The sequence below is a fragment of the Dipodomys spectabilis genome, unplaced genomic scaffold (assembly GCF_019054845.1).
Source record: "Dipodomys spectabilis isolate Male_0828 unplaced genomic scaffold, ASM1905484v1 ptg000542l, whole genome shotgun sequence".
NCBI classification, from domain to species: Eukaryota; Metazoa; Chordata; class Mammalia; order Rodentia; family Heteromyidae; genus Dipodomys; species Dipodomys spectabilis.
Genome location: NW_024871219.1, coordinates 254,416 through 276,010, shown reverse-complemented (window position 1 = coordinate 276,010; position 21,595 = coordinate 254,416). Strand labels below are relative to the sequence as shown.

The following is a 21,595-nucleotide window of genomic DNA, read 5'->3' as shown; positions in this document are numbered from 1 at the left end:
TTGTAAATCAAAGACTCGTGGTCTTTCAAATGATACATCTCTGTTCATTAAATATATAGCTGGTTTTTGTTCACTATAGCTTTTAGTGGTACCACATTTTCTCAATCAACTTACACAATGTAACTACTAGGTAATATTAATTTATGTAATAAATTTCTAATTACATCCTGAGACTAGGCAATTATAAAAGTTTATCTTCAAGAATAGTTTCAAACAGTCTGGGTTTTCAGAAAAGCCAGGATTTTTACTTGTTATTACTGTTTTATACTGTTAAAAATGTAGCTCTTCAATGGGTTAGTGGAGACAGATTGTTTCTTCCTATAGATATATGTTCTTTATGACTATGAAAATTATAAAAAGTGAAATAGAAAAACAATAAAGCTACTTCCAAATTATGAAATGGCTGTAAGTTCACGTTTTGAAGTAATACAATGGAAAATTTTAAATCAATATGCTTTCATAAAACTGATAATTCAATATATGCCTAGATCAAACACTAGACACATGAGACATCAAAATGTTGAGTATTTTTATTCTGAGTTAAACTTTTTAAAATTTTTTAAGGGCTGGGAATGTGGCTTAGTGGCAGAATACTTGCTTAGCATGTGTGAAGCCCTGGGTTCGATTCTTTAGTACCACATAAACAGAAAAGGCTGGAAGTGGCGCTGCGGGTCAAGTGGGTAGAGTGCTAGCCTTGAAAAAAAGAAGCTCAGGGGCAGTGCCCAGGCCCTGAGTTCAAGCCCCAGGGCTGGCAAAAAAATAAAATAAAATATATATATTTTTAAAAATTTCTGTCAAGATTTATAGAAAAAAATAGCCAATACTGTTTTAGCAACAAAATTAAATAATTAATAATTTATTCAAAATTAAGTAATTTGTTACTAGTCACAAGTGCTGGCTATCGCGTTTGACTGTAGAAGGTGGTACGTACGAAAAGTGCTTGCCATATTTCCTAATACATGAAAACATTTAATTGTTTTCCTTTTTGTATTTTAAGGGGAGTGGGAGGTAGAAATGGGATATAAACCTAGTTTAAGTGCATAGTTAATACCTGGGAATGAGAGAAGTTTCTGGAACAGGCTCACCATACTTTAAAGACAGCAGAGGGAGTTTGCCTCACAGTGAACAGATGTTTTTCAAAGAATAGTTAATTAATTTTAACAACCTGTTTCATAGCGAGCCATCAGCAGGGACCAGTAATGGAAAGAAAGAAAAAGAGAGAGAGAGAGAGAGAGAGAGAGAGAGAGAGAAAGAGAAAGAGAAAGAGAAAGAGAAAGAGAAAAAGAGAGAAAGCAGTCCTCTGCTATTCACCAATGGGATACTGTTAGGCACTAATAAACTTTAAACAATGTCCACGAGTCTGACAACAGTATTAAAAGAAACTAATGTTCATATTCGTTATTTTAGTTAATCTGAGCATTTTACTGTCATCAGCAGCTTCTTGGCAAAATTCTGTAATACACATTTTTAGAATTTGATTAATTTGGGTTAAGGAACACTACGTATGAAACTTTTTTTTTGTTTTTTGTAATTCAAAACATACATGACTAATTGAATCCTAACCCTTACTACTTCTCAGTTTCAACCAAATTCTAACATGACACATTCTAGCACTCAACACAATTTCTCCAAGTCCAAAAACTACAACATCTACAACATCAGAACCATACTGAGTCCACTGAAATTGAGTCAATTTCCTAAATTTTATAACGAGCTCAAGTACGATTGAACTAATTTGTAGAATACATAAATCATTCTCATGTAATTCTCACAAGAAACCTAAGGGATAGAAAATTAATTACTTATAAGGAAACTAGGGTTGTAAGTAAGGTGTTTAGTGACTTGCCCGAGACTATCCAAGCTAAATGCTACTTTTTATCTTTGTTTTGTAATAGTTCAAGAATGTTCCCTAGAATATAGTCAAGTATAGGTAAATTATAGGTCAATGCTAAAAAAAAGTCTTCACCATTGTTCAAACAAATTTAAGTCACATTTATTCTGCACATCAAACCCAATTCATTTCTCAAGATGATTATGTAATATCTCATCTACAACCATTCAAAGTAATTATCCTGTTTTATTCATGTACTCCAATACATCACACAGCTTGTTTGTCTTAATCATTCTTCTACTGGTGTTGCTTCCCAACTTTCACTTAAAGCATCTGAACTCAAAAATTCCTCAGTGTATTATAGTTCTCAAAATCTCCTTGGCACTCTCTGAACTCCAACTATTCTCCCAGTGACCTAAGAATACCGAAGTACTTAAAAAAAAAAAAAAAAAAAGACTGCCGGGCGCTGGTGGCTCACGCCTGTAATCCTACTCAGGAAGCTGAGATCTGAGGATCGCGGTTCAAAGCCAGCCCGGGCAGGAGAGACCGTGAGACTCCTATCTCCAATAAACCACCAGAAAACCGGAAGTACGCTGTAGCTCAAGTGGTAGAGCGCTCGCCTTGAGCTGAAGAGCTGAGGGACAGGGCCCAGGCCCAGAGTTCAGGCCCACGACCGGACCCAAAAAAAAAAAAAGTACTCAGGAGGCCAGGCACCTGTGGCTCAAGCCTGCAATCCCAGCTACTCAGAAGGCTGAGATCTAAGAATAGCAGTTCAAAACCAGCCCATGAGACTCTTATCTCCAATAAACCACCAGAAAAAGCCAGAAGTGGGGCTGTGGCTCAAATGATGGAGCACTATCCTTGAGCAGAGAGGCTCAGGGACAGAGCCCAAGGTAGAGGGTTGGCGTGGGGGGAGGTAGTAATTCTACAGTAACTGACTTCTTCTAGTTATCTATCTCAGTTCAGTATTAAAAAAACTGGCTGGAACCAGCCTTACATAAGTCATAAACTATTTTACAATTCATTTCCTTATCAGTAATTTATTTTTGCTTATTAGTTTCCTTCAAGAATTAAAGAAGACTTATTTATCGATTCATTCTTGTTACGTATCTCCTAGTCACTGAAGCTTTGTTTCTTGGCTCACAGACTTCTCTATCCTAATTAAAGCTACCATCCTGATGCATTTGATATCCTTATTAGAAAGTACAGCCAGTTAGATTCCCAATTTATACTTCACAGGCCTGAAAAATCAGTGTTTTTCTTTCAAACACTAAAGTTTACATCCTAGACCTCAAGGAACTACTCTAGTTTTGAAACTGTAACTTTCCAGACTATTGAGTATGATTTCAAGCCCTTGTCTATTTAGCCTATACTTCCACTATGTCTTTCTAGACACAATAAGAACTTAGTCCTGTCATGTCTTCTATCTTGATTTTTTGTAATTTCATTGATATCATTTCTACGATTTGTTACATAAGCTAGGCCACTTTTTAATACAATGCAAGAGGATGTTTTAATAATTAAGCCAGAGAATGACTACCTTAAATCCTACATCATGTCAATGTTTTCCAGGACTTTTAACGGTCTTGTGCTGAGTCTGAGCTTAATGACCAACAGGAAGGTTACATAAAATTTCTGCCTAAGTAGCAAAAAGCTTAAGTTTTAAATTATCCCACTTAATTTTTTTTTTTCATTTTACTTCAACACTGATTTGTTAATCATTTTTTGGGAATTTATGGTCTAAATACCAGAAACAATAAGCCAAATAAAAATAAAAGAACAAAATACCAGAAAAACAACCTGGAACAATTTGAGAGGGACTAAAGAATATGAGGGCAAATGATTTAAGCACATTATATAGACATAAAAGTGTCTAATAGTACACTAATAAAAAATTTAATTCTGACTATTTTAAAATTAAAAATTATCTGGGCGCCAGTGGCTCACACATGTAACCCTATCTGTGCAGGAAGCTGAGATCTGAGGATAGCAGTTAAAGGCAGTCCAGGCAGGAAACTCTGTAAGACTTTTTTGTTGTTGTTGGTTGTGGGACTTGAACTCTGGGCCTGGGCACTGTCCCTGAGTTCTTCAGCTCAAGGTTAGTGCTCTAGTAAGCCACAAAGCCACTTCCAGTTTTCTGAGTAGTTTATTGGAGATAAGAGTGTATCAGACTTTCCTGCCCTAGCTGGCTTTGAGCTGTGATCTTCAGATCTCAGTCTTCTTTTTTTTTTTTTTTTTTTTTTGGGGGGGGGGGGGGGGGTATCCAGTCGTGGGGCCTGAACTCTGGGCTTGGGCGCTGTTCTTCGGCTCTTCAGCTCAAGGCTAGCGCTCTACCACTTGAGCCACAGCGCCACTTCCGGCTTTTTTCTTTTTGCTTATGTGGTGCTGGGGAATCGAACCCTGGGCCTCATGTATGCAAGGCAAGAGCTCTACCACTGAGCCACCTTCCCAGCCCCAGTCTTCTGAGTAGCTAGGATTACAGGTGTGAGCTACTCTATCTCCAATTAACCATCAAAAAGCCAGAAGCAGAACTGTAGCTCAATACACAGGCCCCGAGTTCAAGCCCCAGGACTAGTGAAACCTTCCCCCACTCCCAGCGGAATAAACAACTAAAAAAAACAAAAAACAACCTAACAAAAAAATCCCTCAAAAATAATTTGTTATTTTAGGTAGAATCGCTGGAATGATAAAGGCTGAAGCTTTAAAATATGGAGGCTTCTTAAAATTTGTTGGGTGTGTTTTCTCAGATGGTCCTTCCTGTTTACAGTTGAGACACTCTATCATAGCCCAATATGACATCTATAAATACTAAGACTAAGCATGCCAGAGCAAACTGTGTTGACACTGTCTTATCTCAATAATTAAAGATACTCAAAGAACATGACAATTACTAAAAGGAGTTCCTGGCACCAATCACCACACACATTCTCATTCCTCATGAACATTAAGTTCACATTTTTAAAATCTCTACCACAGAGCAGCAAGAAGAAAGTGAAGCACCTATATGAACTCATGGAGCTACAATTAAGTGGGCAATGATATTAACAATCCTATTAGATATCCTAGCACCAACTTTCTCTACCTCTTCAAAATCAATTGCAAATCTTTATAACGTTGTCTATGTTTATATTCTCTTGGAATTTTAATATTGATCCTGTATATGCCCATTAGGTTCACCCTACAAAGCAATCTGACTGCACTGAAGGGAGGGGTAATTGCCAAGTACCATTTCCTCCATGGGTGAGATTGCACCAGCATCCAGTATCCAAAAGGGATGCTCTCTAGGATTCACATGCATGACTTTCAATAGGAAAAAAACGATCTAGAACAAGGCAGTTCACCTCAAGGGCTCAGTGTCTAGAACCAGCATCATGATCCCCACATCCTACTTTATCATCATGACACAGGAGGAATGCAATACTGCTAGCCTAAACTACTAGAAACGTTAAAGCTAAGGCTGCTCACCATAGTCGGGCCAGAGCCAAGAGAACTGTACAGGGTGCCTTAGAATAAGGAATCAAGTCTACTGCCTTCAGTTATGTTGTTATCCACTTGTTTCTTTTGTAGAAATAAAGTCCATGTTTTAAAAGCATCAGAATGTTTTACTTGCCAGGTGCTGGTGGCTCACGCCTGTCATCCTAGCTATTCAGGAGGCTGAGATCTAAGGACCGAGGTTCAAAGCCATCCTGGGCAAGGAAAGTCCGGGAGACTCTTATCTCCAACAAACTACCAGAAAACCAGAAGTGGCGCTGTGGCTCAAGTGGTAGAGCGCTCAACTTGAGCTGAAGAGCTGAGGGACAGCACCCAGGCCCAGAGTTCAAGCCCCATGACCACCCCTACCCCCCCCCAAAAAAGTTTTACTTTAAAAAAAAAAAAAGCATCAAAATGCCATTGAAGATATGCTATCCACACTTTAATGACTATGAAGGTATTAACAATGTAGTTATTTGGCAATCCACTGTAGAATTGTTGAGTAATAAAGGTTGAAGCTTTAATGTATGGATGCTTTTTTAAAAAATTTGTTGGGTATGGTCCTTCCTGTTTACAGTTGAGGTATTCATATCATAGCCCAATATGACATCTATAAATACTTCCTAAGCATTTGTATCTATTGCGTATTTACTTACAAGAAATAAACTTCTATCTGTTACTTGATTTTGCTGTTACCCTCACCCAAATTTAATCTGAATATTGTAAATATACTTATTTTATACTGTAGTCAGTTAACACATTTTTAATTACACTCACGTTAGTTTTCTTCAAGTATGTGCATTTGCTTATTTCCATATCTCATCTACACTGCAATATTTCTATTTGCTCATCTTTGCCTGATGTCATTTTAGTCAATGGTGTATTTGTTCTTTAATGTCTCCTGTAATTACAGTTCCTAGACATTTAAATACTTCTTGAAACTACTAAGCATTTCTGACAGTGCATGTTAAAAAATTAGTATAGCTAAGCACAGTGGCTCAACTTGTAATTCTAGCTACTTAGGAAATAGAGATCAGAGAAATGCCAGTTCAAGGCTGGCCCGGACAAAAAGAAATTTGAGGGATTCAGCTGAGCCAATGGCCGAGTACAGTGACTACTGCCTGTTATTCCAGCTACAGGGGATTCACAATGGCAGCATCGCACGTTCCTGTCATCTCCAATAACACAGGGAGGCAAAAGTTGGAAAACCCTAGACTAGGCCAGTCTAGGCATAATGCCAGATAACTCCAAAATAACTAAGTCCAAATTCCATTACAATCAATCAACAAATTAAATTGAACTTAAAAATTATTAGAAACTTTCCCCACTTCGTCAGAAAAGCAAAACTGTCCTGCAAGTTACTACATAACTGTCAGCTCAAATTCAAGTTAAAAGAAGATTTGCATAAAGCCCACGGGGGCTTTTCACTTTTAGCACAGTCACAGAATAAAACCCATGCCGACCTAAACCATGAAGAGAATTCTTCCACATTTGATATATATAGATTTGACTCCTAACCAATTTATAAGCTCTCGTGAGTAAACTGGCAGCTCTAGCTGCCTACCAAGCTCACATCTCATGCAAGCCTTAAACCCACTGCAGGAATTTGGTGAGGTGGGGACTGTTCAGGGACTAAGTTCAGTGGGGAACACAGAAAGATAATTCTACATACAACCATGAAAAGATGGGAAGTGATCATCTCAACAGAAGAGCTGATAAGCAAATGAGGGATAGGGGAAAAGGTAAAAAAAAAAAAAAAAAGGGGGGGGGGGCCAGTCTTGGGGCCTGAACTGTCCCTGAGCTCTTCAGCTCAAGGCTAGTGCTCTACCACTACCACTTTGAACGACAGCGCCACTTCCAGTTTTCTGGTGGTTTACTGGAGATAAGAGTTTCACGGCCTTTCCTGCCCAGGCTGGCTTTGAACCATAATCCTCAGATCTCAGCCTCCTGAGTAGCTAGAATTACAGGCGTGAGCCATCAGTGCCCATCTTAAAGTTTGTTTCCTTTTTTTATAGACAGGAAGATGGCCTTGTCATGATCCATCTTCATCTGTCTTCCAAGTGCTAGGATTACAGGTATATGAAAACTTGCCTAGCGTCTTTTGCTCAAGGCTAGTGCTCTACAACTTGAGCCACAGCGCCACTTCCAGCTTTATCTGAATTGTTTCTTGGTGGTAAGAGACTCATGGACTTTCTTGCCCAGGCTGGCTTGGAACCACAATCCTCAGATCTCAACGTCCTGAGTAGCTAGGATTGCAGTTCTGAGCCACTGGTGTGCAGCTTGATTTCTTTATTTTTAAGCTGAGGACATAACAGTGAAATTATAAGCATTACCAATGGAACAACTTTCAGAAATTTGTCAGGAAACAATATCATGTTTATGTTTCAGACTGTGTATATATTTCAGCTGGGAGTAGGTGGCTCATGCCTGTACTACACACACACACACACACACACACACACACACACACACACACACACACACACCACACACACACACACACACGGAGGGGGGGTGCTAATTGGAAGTAAGAGTGTCACAGACTTTCTTGGCTGAGCTGGCTTTGAACGGGGATGCTCAGATCTCAGGCATGAGCTACTGACTCCCAGCTGAAATGTTTATATATACGTATCAAACACATAGATACAAGATTGTTTCATGACAAATTTCTAGCCTTGAGCAAAAGAGCTCAGAGACAGCGCACAGGCCATGAGTTCAAGCCACACAATCAACAACAAGAACAAAAATGTCTTTCTTTATATACATACCTGACAAAGTTTTACATGAAAAAAAATGAAAGCAAAATGTTAAAGCTAAATGATTACAAATTTCCATAAACAGTTGCTTCTCTAATTTTTCTGCTTATTTATATGGGAATCAATAAAATAGACCTCAAAAACTATTATTTCTGTAGTTTATTAACCATTTTCTATTAAAGTAAAGTGAGTAGGTGTGAGACGGTGGTGAAAGTCAGTTTTTAAACTGTCAATGACTGCTTTGGTTAACTGGGAATTCAGTATGCTTTACCCATCATGCCACTCTGCTCCAAATCGCACCCCCACACACACTGCTTCTAAGACGACTGCACATACATAAAAAACAATAGCCAACCAACTCCCTACAGGACTTGTATAAAATGAAATATAGATGGAAAATAAAAGATACACAAACAGCAAATTGTTTCAGTCCTAAAAGTAATTACATTAAATAAATTATAAAAAGAATTTCCATTTAAACTAAGAATGTAATTGAAAAATAGGGCAAATATGCTCCAATTTTACCTATTGATCATTGTTGATCAAAGAAATGCAAATTAAAGTAAGCAACCATGCTAACCACATATATGGTATATATGTGCACATTGTAGGGCAAATAGGAGGAGGAAACAGAAACAAAGGGAAATGGGAAAACATACCACAGCGGGACCCATCAGCTGCGCTGGACATTGATCAAAATGAACTAAGCAACTCAGTGGCAGTAATGGGAGGGAGGGATGAGTGGGAAAGAGGGAACAGCTGACACTAAGCAAAAGGAAAGAAATGTATATATCACTCGATGTGGAAGAAATAACTGTATAGCCAAAGCCCATAGAATTCATAAGCTTTATAGACCATAATAGACAATTTGCCCCATGATGGTTAGGATGTGTTTGTGACTTTAACTAAGTATTATCTCACAATACCGTGAAATTTATGTAATCACTTAATCACAATTTTTAAAAATGCTGAAAAAAATAAGTGGCCATTTTTCACCTGTATCAAATAAATTTTAAATATAAAATATCTAATTGCTAACTCTAGTACAGCAAAGTAGACATTCTGCTACAGTTCTTGTTGTTGTTTTTAAAGTATTTGTTTACTTTTTACTTAGTCTCTTTATGTAGTCAAAACTGGCCTTAAACTCAAAAATCATCCTGCCTCAGCCTCCCCAGTGCTGGGACTACAGACACGCACCACTACACTCAGCATATTCTGCCACAATGCTGATAAAAAGTAAATACATTCCCCCCCCCCCCCCCCCCACGAATCCTGGGGTTTGAACTCAGGGCCTGGGCACTGTCCCTGAGCTTTGCTCAAGGCTAGCACTCTACCGCTTGAGCCACAGCACCACTGGCAGCTTTTTCTGTGTGTGGTACTGAGAAATCGAACCCAGGGCTTCATGCATGCTAGGCAAGCACTCTACCTCTAAACCACATTTCAGCCACATTCAATTTTTTTAGTGTCACACGGTAGGAAAAAAATTCCTTCCTCCAAAAAAATTCTACCACGAAGATTTTTAAGTGAAAAATATGAACAGATACAAGCATGAGTAATAGTCTTTAAAATAGTTAAAAACAATTCAACCATATGCTAAAGAAACACTCAAATCATCCTTATAATGATTTACTAAAAAGGCTAAATCATGCCCTTACAGAATACCTGACATTCTGTTGAATAAATGAGCAGAGATAAAAGACAGTAAGGGTATACAAGATCATCCTTTCTTTTGTCAACTACTCAGAAACACATGTTACTTATTTTAAATCCAGTTCTAAAGGTTGTGCTGAGACTATAAAAATTCCCTTGGAGCTGGGCTCTGGTAGCTCACAACTATAATCCTAGCTACCCAAGAGGCTGAGAGATGGGAATTTGGGTTCCAAGCAACGTAGGCAGACAAATCTGAGATACTCATATTTTTCTATTTATCACAGGAGGCAGGGAAGACAGGGCGGGGTGAGGGTGGTGCAGGGGTGTGTGTGGCTCAAGTGGTAGAGCCCCAGTTGTGAACGAAATAAAAGCCAAGTGAGAAGGTGATACCTACAGTTCAAGTCTGCAACTTCCATTATCCAGAGCCCATATACTCGGCACAATTTAAAGTATATATGACTAGTGAAAAACAACAACAAAAAATGTCTTTCCTGTGTCCTTTATTTAAAAGAAGAAGAAGAAGCAGCAGCAGCAGCAGCAGCAAAACCTTTAAGAATGAAATTCTTTGGGTTACAAGTTTAGGGCCTCAGTGGCAGGATATGTGCTTTCTAGCAAGTGGGCACAGGGAGACGGGAGGAGAAGGATGAGGGGCGGGGGAGGGGCGTGAGTTGAATGCAGCGCCAATCCATTGGCTGCACAGGAACCCTTGAACTTCTTGCTCTACACACGCGAGATAAAACATTCTGAAGATTTACCTGCATTGCACTTTTCCCCAGCTTCACCACCTCAAACAACGTAACAGGCTCCCCTTCGCCATTCTGTTGGGGGTGGCCATTGGCTCTTCCACGGCCTGTTCCTCTAACTCCAGCTTCAATGCGGCTTTTCTCTCCTGGAGATTTCCGAGGTTTCTTATTTGTAGACTGAACAGAAATGAAAAGATAAAGCAAAATTGTAGTAAATTCACTTACTCCTTGCTTTAACCAAAACTGCCTCAAATCATGCTTGATTCTTTCGGAGGTATTTAGCACTACTACAGATAAATTTCTGGCCCCCACCCAAAAAAAAAAAAAAAAAAAAAAAACATTTTCCCAGTTTGTATTCGGTGCCAATAAATAATGAACAGTGCAAACAGCATAGAGAAAATAAAGTTTAAAAAACTGATTAGATTTCTGCAAAAATGTTAGTGCTGAATGTTTCAACCATATCTAATCATTACATTTCCTTTCTCAATACTCTACTTGTTTAAAACTTTATTCAATAAATCAGTTCTGAGAAATGCTATGTATTCTTCCTCTACGAAGGGCTCAAGACTAAGTCCTGCAACAAACATAATGAAAATACTTGGAATCACTCTTGGCACTGCAATATAACAATAAGCAAAACAAATATTTTTGCTACCCCTAGCCGTTCTTTGTTAAAAGTCAATACTAAATAGCACCTTACCTGTGTCTTTTCTTTAGAACCAAGGATAATTTAGGATATTTATCTGCTTTTACTTTATCCAAACCCATAAATTTCATTCATTCAAACTTTAAAGCCATTGCATGGCTGCTGCTTTACAAAATTCATCAATAACATCAATACTGCTAAACAATACAATTTTGAAAACTTTATTTTTGTCAATCCTGGGGCTTGAATTCAGGGCCTGGGTACTGTCCCTGAGCTGCTTTCGCACAAGGCTAGTATTCTACCTTGAGCTACAGTGTAACTTCCAGCTTTTTCTGTGTATGTGGTACTGAGGAATCAAACCCAGGGTTTCATGCATACTAGGCAAGCACTCTACCACTAAGCCACATTCCCAGCCCATCTGAAAACTCTTAGTAGGCCACCCAGCAGTCTTCTTTTCCGATCAGTTATCTTTCCACTACCTGTACTATATTCCTTGTGTGTTAGTATTACGCAGAGGCCTCTCTTAAATACCTTTTTCTTCTCTATCACTGGACTCTTCTTGGAGTAATTAAATTCATTGTCATTATAGACTTGTTCCAATGATAACTGACCGTTCCTTGTCTACAAATCCACCCATATTTGCACTGCTTTGCGACTAGGATCCAGACCCTGTCACATTCCTCTATTTCAACCTGCTGCAGTAGCAGGCAATATAAATAGAGGGCAATATAAATAGGGAGGGCCTTCTCTAGGTTATAGAAGCTGCTCTATTATGTGCAATTATTGTTTTTATTAGTACTATTATCACTTCTTAGTGATAAGTGGCCTTAAAACTGATTCTGGCCGGGCACCAGTAGCTCACGCCTGCCATCCTAGCTACTCAGAGGCTGAGATCTGAGTTCAAAGCCAGCCCAGGCAGGAAAAACCATGAGACTCTTATCTCCAATAAAGCACCAGAAAACCAGAAGTGACACTGTGGTTCAAGCAGTAGAGCGCTAGCCTTGAGCTGAAGAGCTGAGAGGCAGGCGCTCAGGCCCAGAGTTCAAGCTCTATGACCAACAAAAATAAATAAATACATAAATAAATAAATTCTGTACATATGTGAATATAAGAATTGCTAAATTTTAAAATAAATAGTATTTACAAAAAATTGTGAAAAATTAGAATAGTACCTTTGTTACAATCAATGAACTAGTATCAAACACTAACAAATCCGTATTTTGTATACATTTTCTTACTTTTTGCCCTAATGATCCTTCCCTGTTTCAGAATCCCATGCAGCATACCACACACATACACTTAATCATCAGGCCCTCCCCACAAGGTCATCGTGTCTGTCACAGTTCTGCAAGCTCTCCTGGGTCCTGAGACTTCAGTAGTACCCAAGAATGCTAATCAGTTATTTTCAAAAGATCCCTCACTGAGATTTGTCTGGCGTTTTTGCCATTACTGAACTAGGTTTATGGGTGTGTGGGAAACAAAAAACAGAGGTAAAATATTGTTTTTATCATCTCCCATCAAGTGTACATATTATTAGCATAATATATCAATATTAATGTTGACTTTAATCACTTAGTATCTGTCAGGATTTTCCACTGTGAAGTTTTGTTTCCTCCCTGTTCCGTGTAATATCCTTTGGGAGAAAACTGCCACACATAGGCAACACTTTATGGCTGGGAGGTTAAATTCCACCTTTTTACAGGAGACAGTACTTACACAAATTATTTTTAATTCTTCAATATAGAACATATTTCTATTCTCAACGAATTATTTATACAATCACTTAAGTCAATGTAAACTCAACAACAATCATTTTATACTCGGAGTTATAACTTTGTACCAATTATTTTGTTTATATTGTTCCAGCTGAGTCACTGAGAATTCTCAGAGCTAGCTCCTGTCCTTGTGTATGCCTCTGTGGTTTGGCTTTACTTTTAGCACTCACTGGCCCTACAAGATTCTGTCCCAGGCTCAGTGTTTCTAATCCCTGCCTTAGTACTGGAATCAATCAATGCTATGCAGAGATTATATATCTTAATCAATTAGATATAGACAGATAGACAGACAGACAGATATTCAAATTAAAAATGAAAATGGGTAAGGACGTATCTCAGTGTCAGAGTTCTTGTCTAGCATGTGCAAGGCTCTGGGTCTGAACCGTAGGCCAGCAAAAACAACAAACCAATAAAGCAAGCAATAACAACAAAAGGCGGGGGGGGGGGGTGTGAGGAGGGGGGGAGATGGGAAGGGATGGAAAGGGAAAACAAAGGAGGAGGCAACAATGCTTGATAAGAAATGTGCTCACTACCTTGCTCATGTAATTGTAATCCCTCTGTACGGTATTTTCACAATAAAAAAAATGAGTGACAGTTGCTTCAAATGACAATTTATATATTTAAGAAACCTTTAGCAACTTAAGCTGCAACCCAGTTTATCTGGAGGTTCAGTCTACCCTACCAAAATTAGTTTACTCTAAGACTGAAGTCTTTGGAATCCAGGCCATTACAAAGAAATCCTATAGAAGTGTCTATTAGAACACCTATATAGCAACTAGAAGCATAGATCTAACTAAGCTCAGATTTCTAAATGCTAGCTGATCTCTCAGACTTAGTTAGCATGAACAAAGTAATTTATCTACCACAAATAACTGCCTGGTAAGTTGTTCTCTCATTAACAGCAAGTAGATATCTGCAATTAGTGGGAATGTCCAGATTCTATGTCTTATCTCAGAGCTTAACTTTTGCAATTTAAGTCTCAAGTGATAATTAGATGATATTATAAGATATGTATAATTTAAATCCTAACAATAAGGAAACAGAAAAATATCTTCTTTCCATTTTTCAAAATGCAAATAAGATAAAAACTAAAAAGAAACTACTACAGATTAAGAGAAATTAATAGGGCTCGGGGGAGGGGCTACTAGAGTTTTGAACTAGGGACCCATGCCTGCTATACAAGTACTCTACCACTAAAGCCACACCAAATTAGAGAAACTAAATAAATGAAATGAGTTACATCTGGTTAGATCTTGAACTGGAAAAATAAAGAATGAGCCAGTTAACTAGACAATATAAGGCAACTAACCAGATACTGACATGCTAGCATTATTACATTTCCTGGGTTTAATAATTATATAATGTAAGTAAATGTGCTAATAAGAGCCACTCTAGTATATAAGTCTCTACAACTAACTTAAAATGGCTCTAACTCATTTGATGGATTCCTTTACATGATATACTACTAACAACAATAACCAAAAACAAACAAACCCAACTTGATGACCTACTTCATTGTTGAGTTTGGTAACAATTTATGAAACCCAAAACAAAAAGCACAAACTATACAAGAAAATGATCAAGATATAAGACTTCATCAAAATTAGAAATTTTTACTTCTTAATTTTTTTTTTTTTGGTCCAGTCGTGGGGCCTGAACTCTGGGCCTGGGTGCTATCCCTCAGCTCTTCAGCTCAAGGCTAGAGCTCTACCACTTGAGCCACAGTGCCACTTCCGGTTTTTTTTCTTTTTGCTTATGTGGTGCTGAGGAATCGAACCCAGGTCCTCAGGCATGCAAGGTAAGCGCTCTACCACTGAGCCACCTTCCCAGCCCCTACTCCTTAATTTTTTTTTAAAAAAAGCAACTGCTTCTGCATCATTTCTTTAGAAGATTCTTTTCCCCCCACTGAATTAAAATGGAGTTTGAATCATACACCAGCACAGCAAAGCATGTATGGGTGGTTCTGTCTCTGAATTCTACTCCATCCTACATATCTGACATTGTGCCAATACCACTTTGCCTTCCTTTCTGTTCCTTTACAATAAGAGTTAGTATCTAGTAGTAAAAGTCCTCCAAGCCTTGTACTAGTGAATATTGCTTGGGCTCTTTTAGAGATTTTTCATTTCTGTCTTCAGTTCAAAATGATCAGTTTCCAAAAACACACTGCCAGATTTTATTTGGACTTCAAATATTTACATTCAGAGAAATTTATGAAAAAACACAACTTTAAATAGACATAAAGCTGGGTACCAGTGGCCCACACTTATAATTCTAGCTATTCAAGAAGCTGCAACTGAGGATCATGGTTCAATGCCTGCCTAGAAAAGAAAGCCCATGAAAGCACCTTTAATCTCCAGTTAAGCACTAAAAAGCCAGAAGGAGAGTTGTGACTCAAGTGATAGAGCACCAGCTTTGAGAGGAAAAAAAAAAAAAAAACAAGCTGAGGGAGAGCACCCAAACCTGAGTTCAAGCCCCAGCGCAAGAACAAAAAATAAATTAAAAACAAAAATAGACATAAAACTTATGAAAAGGTAATCCATTTTATTAACAGAGAAATATAAGAAAGAAAACACAAACAACTAAGATCTCACTATATGTCATTGGAAAGGCTACGGAAACATGACTAACAAAACTAAGTAAGTGACCCAGGCCAGAGCAAACTGTGGCCCCAAACCATTGTCTGGCTTCTACCTGTGGGCTATTGGTACTGAAGAGGGCTGTAGGGGAAAATTAATCAATCAATTAATTAAAGTAAAAAAACAAGGCTGTGGGACAAGTGGAGTGTTGTTGGCATGAACAGAAATTGATATTACCACTTTTGGAAAATGTGTGGTAGTGACATATTATATTCATTCACACACACACACAAACACACACACACACATATATCCTCTCTCTCTCTTTCTATATATATATATACATATATATGTATATATATATGTATATATATATATATATATATATCCTAATACCAACAATAAGATGTATACAAAATAAAAGTATCCATAAGAATAAAAGCCAGAAAACAAAAAGCATTTTGAAATAAATGATTATCAACTATGGAGGCAATTATTTCATATAGTAATAAAATACTACTTTGGGTATGATACTCATATTTTCATTTGGGGGACACAGAAAGTGCAATTTCTCTTCCCTAAGGTATAGGTCATAGAAACTCCAATCGTCCCTCTACTTCTTGTCTTGGAGCTGGCCACAAAAAAATCATGTGACCTACCCTCACCCAAAATGTCATAAAATTCTATCTTCACTGCAGAGGGGTCACGCCCCTCACCCGGAAAGAAGAATGATGCACACAAAGGCCAAGAACAATGCTCAAGTAGACAGGCTTGTTGGATCCCCTCACTAGTCTACTAGCTTTAGATGTGCTATGAGGCTTTTCAGAAGGACAGAGATTCTGGGTAGCTCAATACATAGCTGTTCTTCAAGAGTGGAAGAATCCAAGTGGGGACTGAAGCTCCTGTCCCTTCTCTCTTTCTCTTTCCTCTTTAGAATATCCTCTGTAATAAATGGGTAATGTTAGGGTTTCTTTTGAATGCTGTAAGCCATTCAAGCAAAGTAATCACACCTATTGGGGGAGAAGGGAGTGTTTGACAGTCTTCCAGAAGCACATGTAAAACAAACTGGGACTTGAAACTGGCATTTAAGGGAGGGGGTGAGTATTGAGGACTGAGATCTCACCTATGGAATCTGACACTCTCTCCAGGTAGGTAAGTGTCAGAACTGAATTCAATTCTAGGATACCCAACTGATGCCTATGTTACAAACCCTCTTGCTTGCTTGCTTGCTTGCTTGTTGGTAGAGAGAAATTCCCATGCTTTTTGAGGTCAGAGAAGCCTTCAGTGTTGACTGTTTTGTAGAGTATAGGAAAGTTTTGTGTATTTCCACACAACAATACCAACTGACATAATTACAAGTGGAATAAAGTCAAGGACGATGTTAAAAATAACATGAAGAAAACAAAAAAAAGGAAGAGAGGTGAAAAGATGAAACAAGACTAGCCATACTTTCGTATCTGCTGAAGCTGGAAAATGACTACTTGGGGGAAGGTCGGTTATACTCTGTCTCCTGTCAGGAAAAGTTTTTCATCTGAAAAACTTCTATAAATAGAGAAAAAACTTAGACATAGCAAATCAGATCATAAGTGGGTATAGAATACTACAAGCTCTAACCCTTTGGCACACGGTTACAAATACCTCTGAAAGTTTATGCATGCTTAAAGGATAACTAAAACCCTTAAAATACATAAAGACACCTCTTCCTAGGATTGTATTATACTTTTCTAAGCTTCTTAGTCACGTGTCAGTGAAAATAAATCCTGAAACTGGCCCCAAGCTCCAAACAAGTGCAACCAAACAATCAAGAGTTGCAGGTGAAATGTCTTAATTAACAATACTTCATTCAATGTTTATAACTACCTTTGGGCCTTCACATGGATCACCAACTCTAAACAGAAGAACAAGATACTATAATCATTTCCATTTTCTAGTAACTGCTAAGCAAATATATCAAGTAAAATTGCCCCAAACTCTACCATGCTTAACAGTACTGACACTGCACGTGATAAACGAATCATATGAAGCCCATTTATGAGTAAGCAGTAAGGAACATAGAAGACAAATGCAATACATACCGGAGGCCGGCCAGGACGACCTCTTTTTCTTTTTCCTTTGACCTCTGTTTCTTCAAGTTCGCTGCCAGCATCAGAATGGGCAGTAGTTTCATTAGTTGAATCCCTAGAAAATGTTATAGTATTTTAGTAAACAAATTCATCAATAAATGCAATGCGGTTCTAGTGCACTACTTTCCATATATCTTGCATTATCACTGACAAGTAGTTAAACACCTCCAGATTCAGAAAAACTTCAGGAAACCAAGACTGTTATTATCCTCCTTACCTAATGCCACACAATAGTGGGTGAAACGGATCCCCAAATAAGGGGGAAATAACAAGGAAGAAATGACTACGGATATGGCAACTGCTGTATAAAATGAAAGTGTAAACCACAGTTCACAAGACGAATTCTTCAATATAAGATGAGAAAGGTTTGGACTGGGATGTAGCTCAGTGGTAAAGTGCCTGCTTCCAAAGCCTGATGGCCAGTTCAATCCCAGCATCAAAACAGAAGAGGAAAAGAACAAGAATAAGAACAAGCCTGACGTCGGTGGCTCATGCCTGTAATCCTAGCTACTCAAGAGGCCGAGATTTGAGGATCGAGGTTCAAAGCCAACCCGGGCAGGAAAGTCCTTGAGACTCTTATCTCCAATAAAACTACTAGAAAACAGGAAGTGGCACTGTGGCTCAAGTAGTGGTAGAGCACTAGCCTTGAGCTGAAGAGCTGAGGGACAGCGCCCAGGCCCAGAGTTCATGCCCCACGACCGACAAAGAAAAAAAAAAAGAGAAAAAAAGAAAAAGATTGGTGCTTGAGAGGAATTTATAAAGTTCTGAACGCAATATGCTAACAAGCAATTCTTTTTTTTTTTTTTTTTTTTTGGTCCGGTCGTGGGGCCTGAACTCTGGGGCCTGGGCGCTGTCCCTCAGCTCTTCAGCTCAAGGCTAGCGCTCTACCACTTGAGCCACAGCGCCACTTCCAGCTTTTTTCTTTTTTCTTATGTGGTGCTGAGGAACTGAACCCAGGGTCTCATGCATGCAAGGCAAGCGCTCTACCACTGAGCCACCTTCCCAGCCCCTAACAAGCAATTCTTCAACACACACATTATCATACGTTTCTGATATGAATGCTTAAAATATAATTTCTGAACAATAATAAACTATATAATATTCTATTCCATATAGCCAACTCTCACAAAATGATTTTTAACATACTACATCCATATGTAATAATGGATGCAACTGACTAACAGGAAATTTGACAGGAAAAGATAGTTACTAGTTTTGTTCATTAGTGGATAAGATGCAAGCTATATTGAGCTGGGCACTGGTGGCTGACACCAATAATCCTGGCTACTCAGGAAGCTGAAATCTGAGGATAATGGTTCAAAGACAGACTGGGTAGGAAGGCCATGAGACTCTTATCTTCAATTAATCACAGAAAAAGCTGGAAGTGGTAGAGTGCTAACCTTGAGCAAAAAAAGAAGTTCAGGGACAGCACCCAGGCGCCAGAACTGGCAAAAAAAAAAAAAGATGTAAAGCTATATAAAAAAAGACATCTATTGGAACATCACATCATTTGGTGGTAATCAATCCTGTGAGCAATTAATTACTTTGCTAAATCACAATTCTCAATTTTTGATTATTTAATAGCCATAGACAATCATTAATACTTTTACGCTTAATACATATTATTAATAATTTCTTGAACTTTTTTTTTGGGGGGAGGGTAAGTTGTAGGGCTTGAACTCGGCCCTCAGCTCTACAAAGCTAGCACTCTACCACTTGAGCCACAGCCCCACTTCTGGTTTTCTGGTGGTTAATTGGAGATAAAGAGTCCTGCCTGGGTTGGCTTTGAACCGCTATCCTCAGATCTCAGCCTCCTGAGTAGCTAGGATGACAGATGTGAGCCATCAGCGCCCGGCTGAACTTTTCTTAATTCACATTATTAACAATTTCTTGACCATTACTTGGTGTCTATAATCAAACACAGACAAAACAATAAACCAAGTCATGATTTGGAGTATCTGATGATTTTCTTTCTTTTTTTTTTTTTAGGGGGGTCCGGTCGTGGGGCCTGAACTCTGGGCCTGGGCGCTGTCCCTCAGTTCTTCAGCTCAAGGCTAGCGCTCTACCACTTGAACCACAGCGCCACTTCTGGCTTTTTCCTTTTTGCTTATGTGGTGCTGAGGAATTGAACCCAGGGCCTCAGGCATGCAAGGTAAGCGCTCTACCACTGAGCCACCTTCCCAGTCCCATATCTGATGATTTTCATGGTGCAACTACTTCCACTAGAGCCAATTTCAAACTACCAAAGTAGTAACACCCATAAATGCAGAGCTGCAAAATGATCAACAGCAGCACACAATTAGAATGTAATTTCTAGGGGCTGGGAAGGTGTCTCAGTGGTAGAGCGCTTGCCTTGCAAGCCTGAGGCCCTGGGTTCAATTCCTCAGCACCACATAAGCAAAAAGAAAAAAGCCGGAAGTGGCGCTGTGGCTCAAGTGGTAGAGCACTGTCCTTGAGCTGAAGAGCTGAGGACCAGCGCCCAGGCGCAGAGTTCAAGCCCCAGGACCAGAACGCCCCCTCCGCCCCCCAAAAAAAGAATGTAATTTCTATCACACATACAGGTGTAATAAAAACCTCAGGTAAGTTACAGAGGTCAGACATGGAAGAACAGACCTGTAATCTCAGCTATTTAGAAAGTAAAAGAGAAACATGAGTTCAAGACTAACCCAGACAAAGCTAATCAGACCCCATATGATTATCTCAAGAGCTAAAATAAAATGATAGCCAGGCGCTGGTGGCTCACGCCTGTAATCCTAGCTACTCAGGAGCTGAGATCTGAGGATCGCGGTTCAAAGCCAGCCAGGACAGGAAAGTCCGTGAGACTCTTATCTCCAATGACCCACCAGAAAGTGGCACTGTGGCTCAAGTGGTAGAGCACTTGCTTTGAGCTGAAGAGCTGAGGGACAGCGCCCAAGCCCAGAATTCAAGCCCCACAACCAAAAGAAAAAAAAAGCAAAAGAGAAGGAAATATCGCTTAAGTAGTAAACCTGAGATCAATCCATGGTGCCGCAGCAATAATACTAATAATAATAATAATGACGCAATTACAAAATGATGTCTTCAGTATTTATTCCTTTGATCTTATTGTAATTATCCAATATGATACTGCTCCACTCTTTTGCAAGGCTTATTTCATGTAATACTCCATTTCTAACTACGAAAAAAAAAAAAATGGGGATACCTTTATTTCAAGGCCTCAAATATACACACTGTGCATACGCCATTTTTTCATCCTGGAACTAATGAATAGCTCTTTTCTTTTACTATACACTTCTCTCATTGAAACTTCAACTGTCTCACTCTTAAGAGAATTAGATTAAAACCCTGTGAAAGTTCTTGTAATGCTTCCAACTAATGGCGTTAACTAAGGGCAATTTGGAACCATGTATCTGTTATTATTGCAGCTATCTTTATAAGCTTTGCTAACAAATAGTGAGACTATTCTTCATGTATCTACCCAGATCCTAGCAAACTTATAGGATGTAAGTATCTGGTGAGCAACATTTTGATAGCGTGTGAGTAAACTGAATTAAGATGACAAATCCACCAATAATTATAATACCTAAGTAGGCCAACGAACTCATGTCAACGTCAGATGAGTAACCACCTTGGATAAGAGTCTCACAAACATTTCTGCCCAGGGTGGCTTAGAACCACAATCCCCAGACACCAGTCTCCCAAGTAGCTACGATTATAAGTATGAACCATCAGTGCCCAGCTTAGTAGCACCTTTTAAAGTATCTGCATTCTAAAATATAACTGAATTGACAAAAAAAACCCTAGTTTATAACATGTCTTCACTTTAAAGATGATAGAAACTGAGGTTTCCTTAACCTCCACAATGAGGATTAGTGCTATGGTTTGAGTAAGGTCCCACAGGGCATGTGTTAAAGGCTAGTTGTCAGCCTCCAGCACTAATGGGAGGTGTTGGAATTTTTAGAACCCATGGGAATACATGAGGTCAATAGGGGTTTTCTTTTAAAGGGAATACTGTTTGTGGGCTCCTTTCTGTCACTTTGCTTCC

The 21,595-nt window shown here is 38.8% G+C and overlaps 1 protein-coding gene across 3 annotated transcripts in view; it reads right to left on the bottom strand.

Annotated features, from left to right (window-relative positions):
• Stag1 (stromal antigen 1) overlaps nucleotides 1-21,595 on the bottom strand; it is a 187,890-nt gene that overhangs the window by 105,783 nt on the left and 60,512 nt on the right. For 2 of the 3 annotated variants that reach the window (XM_042670355.1, XM_042670356.1), the window contains 2 exons: nucleotides 17,524-17,626; nucleotides 10,464-10,628 (listed from right to left, as the gene is read on the bottom strand). In XM_042670355.1, coding sequence (XP_042526289.1) covers nucleotides 10,464-10,628; nucleotides 17,524-17,626 — 268 coding nt within the window. Of the gene's footprint in view, nucleotides 1-10,463; nucleotides 10,629-17,523; nucleotides 17,627-21,595 lie in introns of those variants that run through there. The other variant, XM_042670357.1, reaches the window with a different exon arrangement.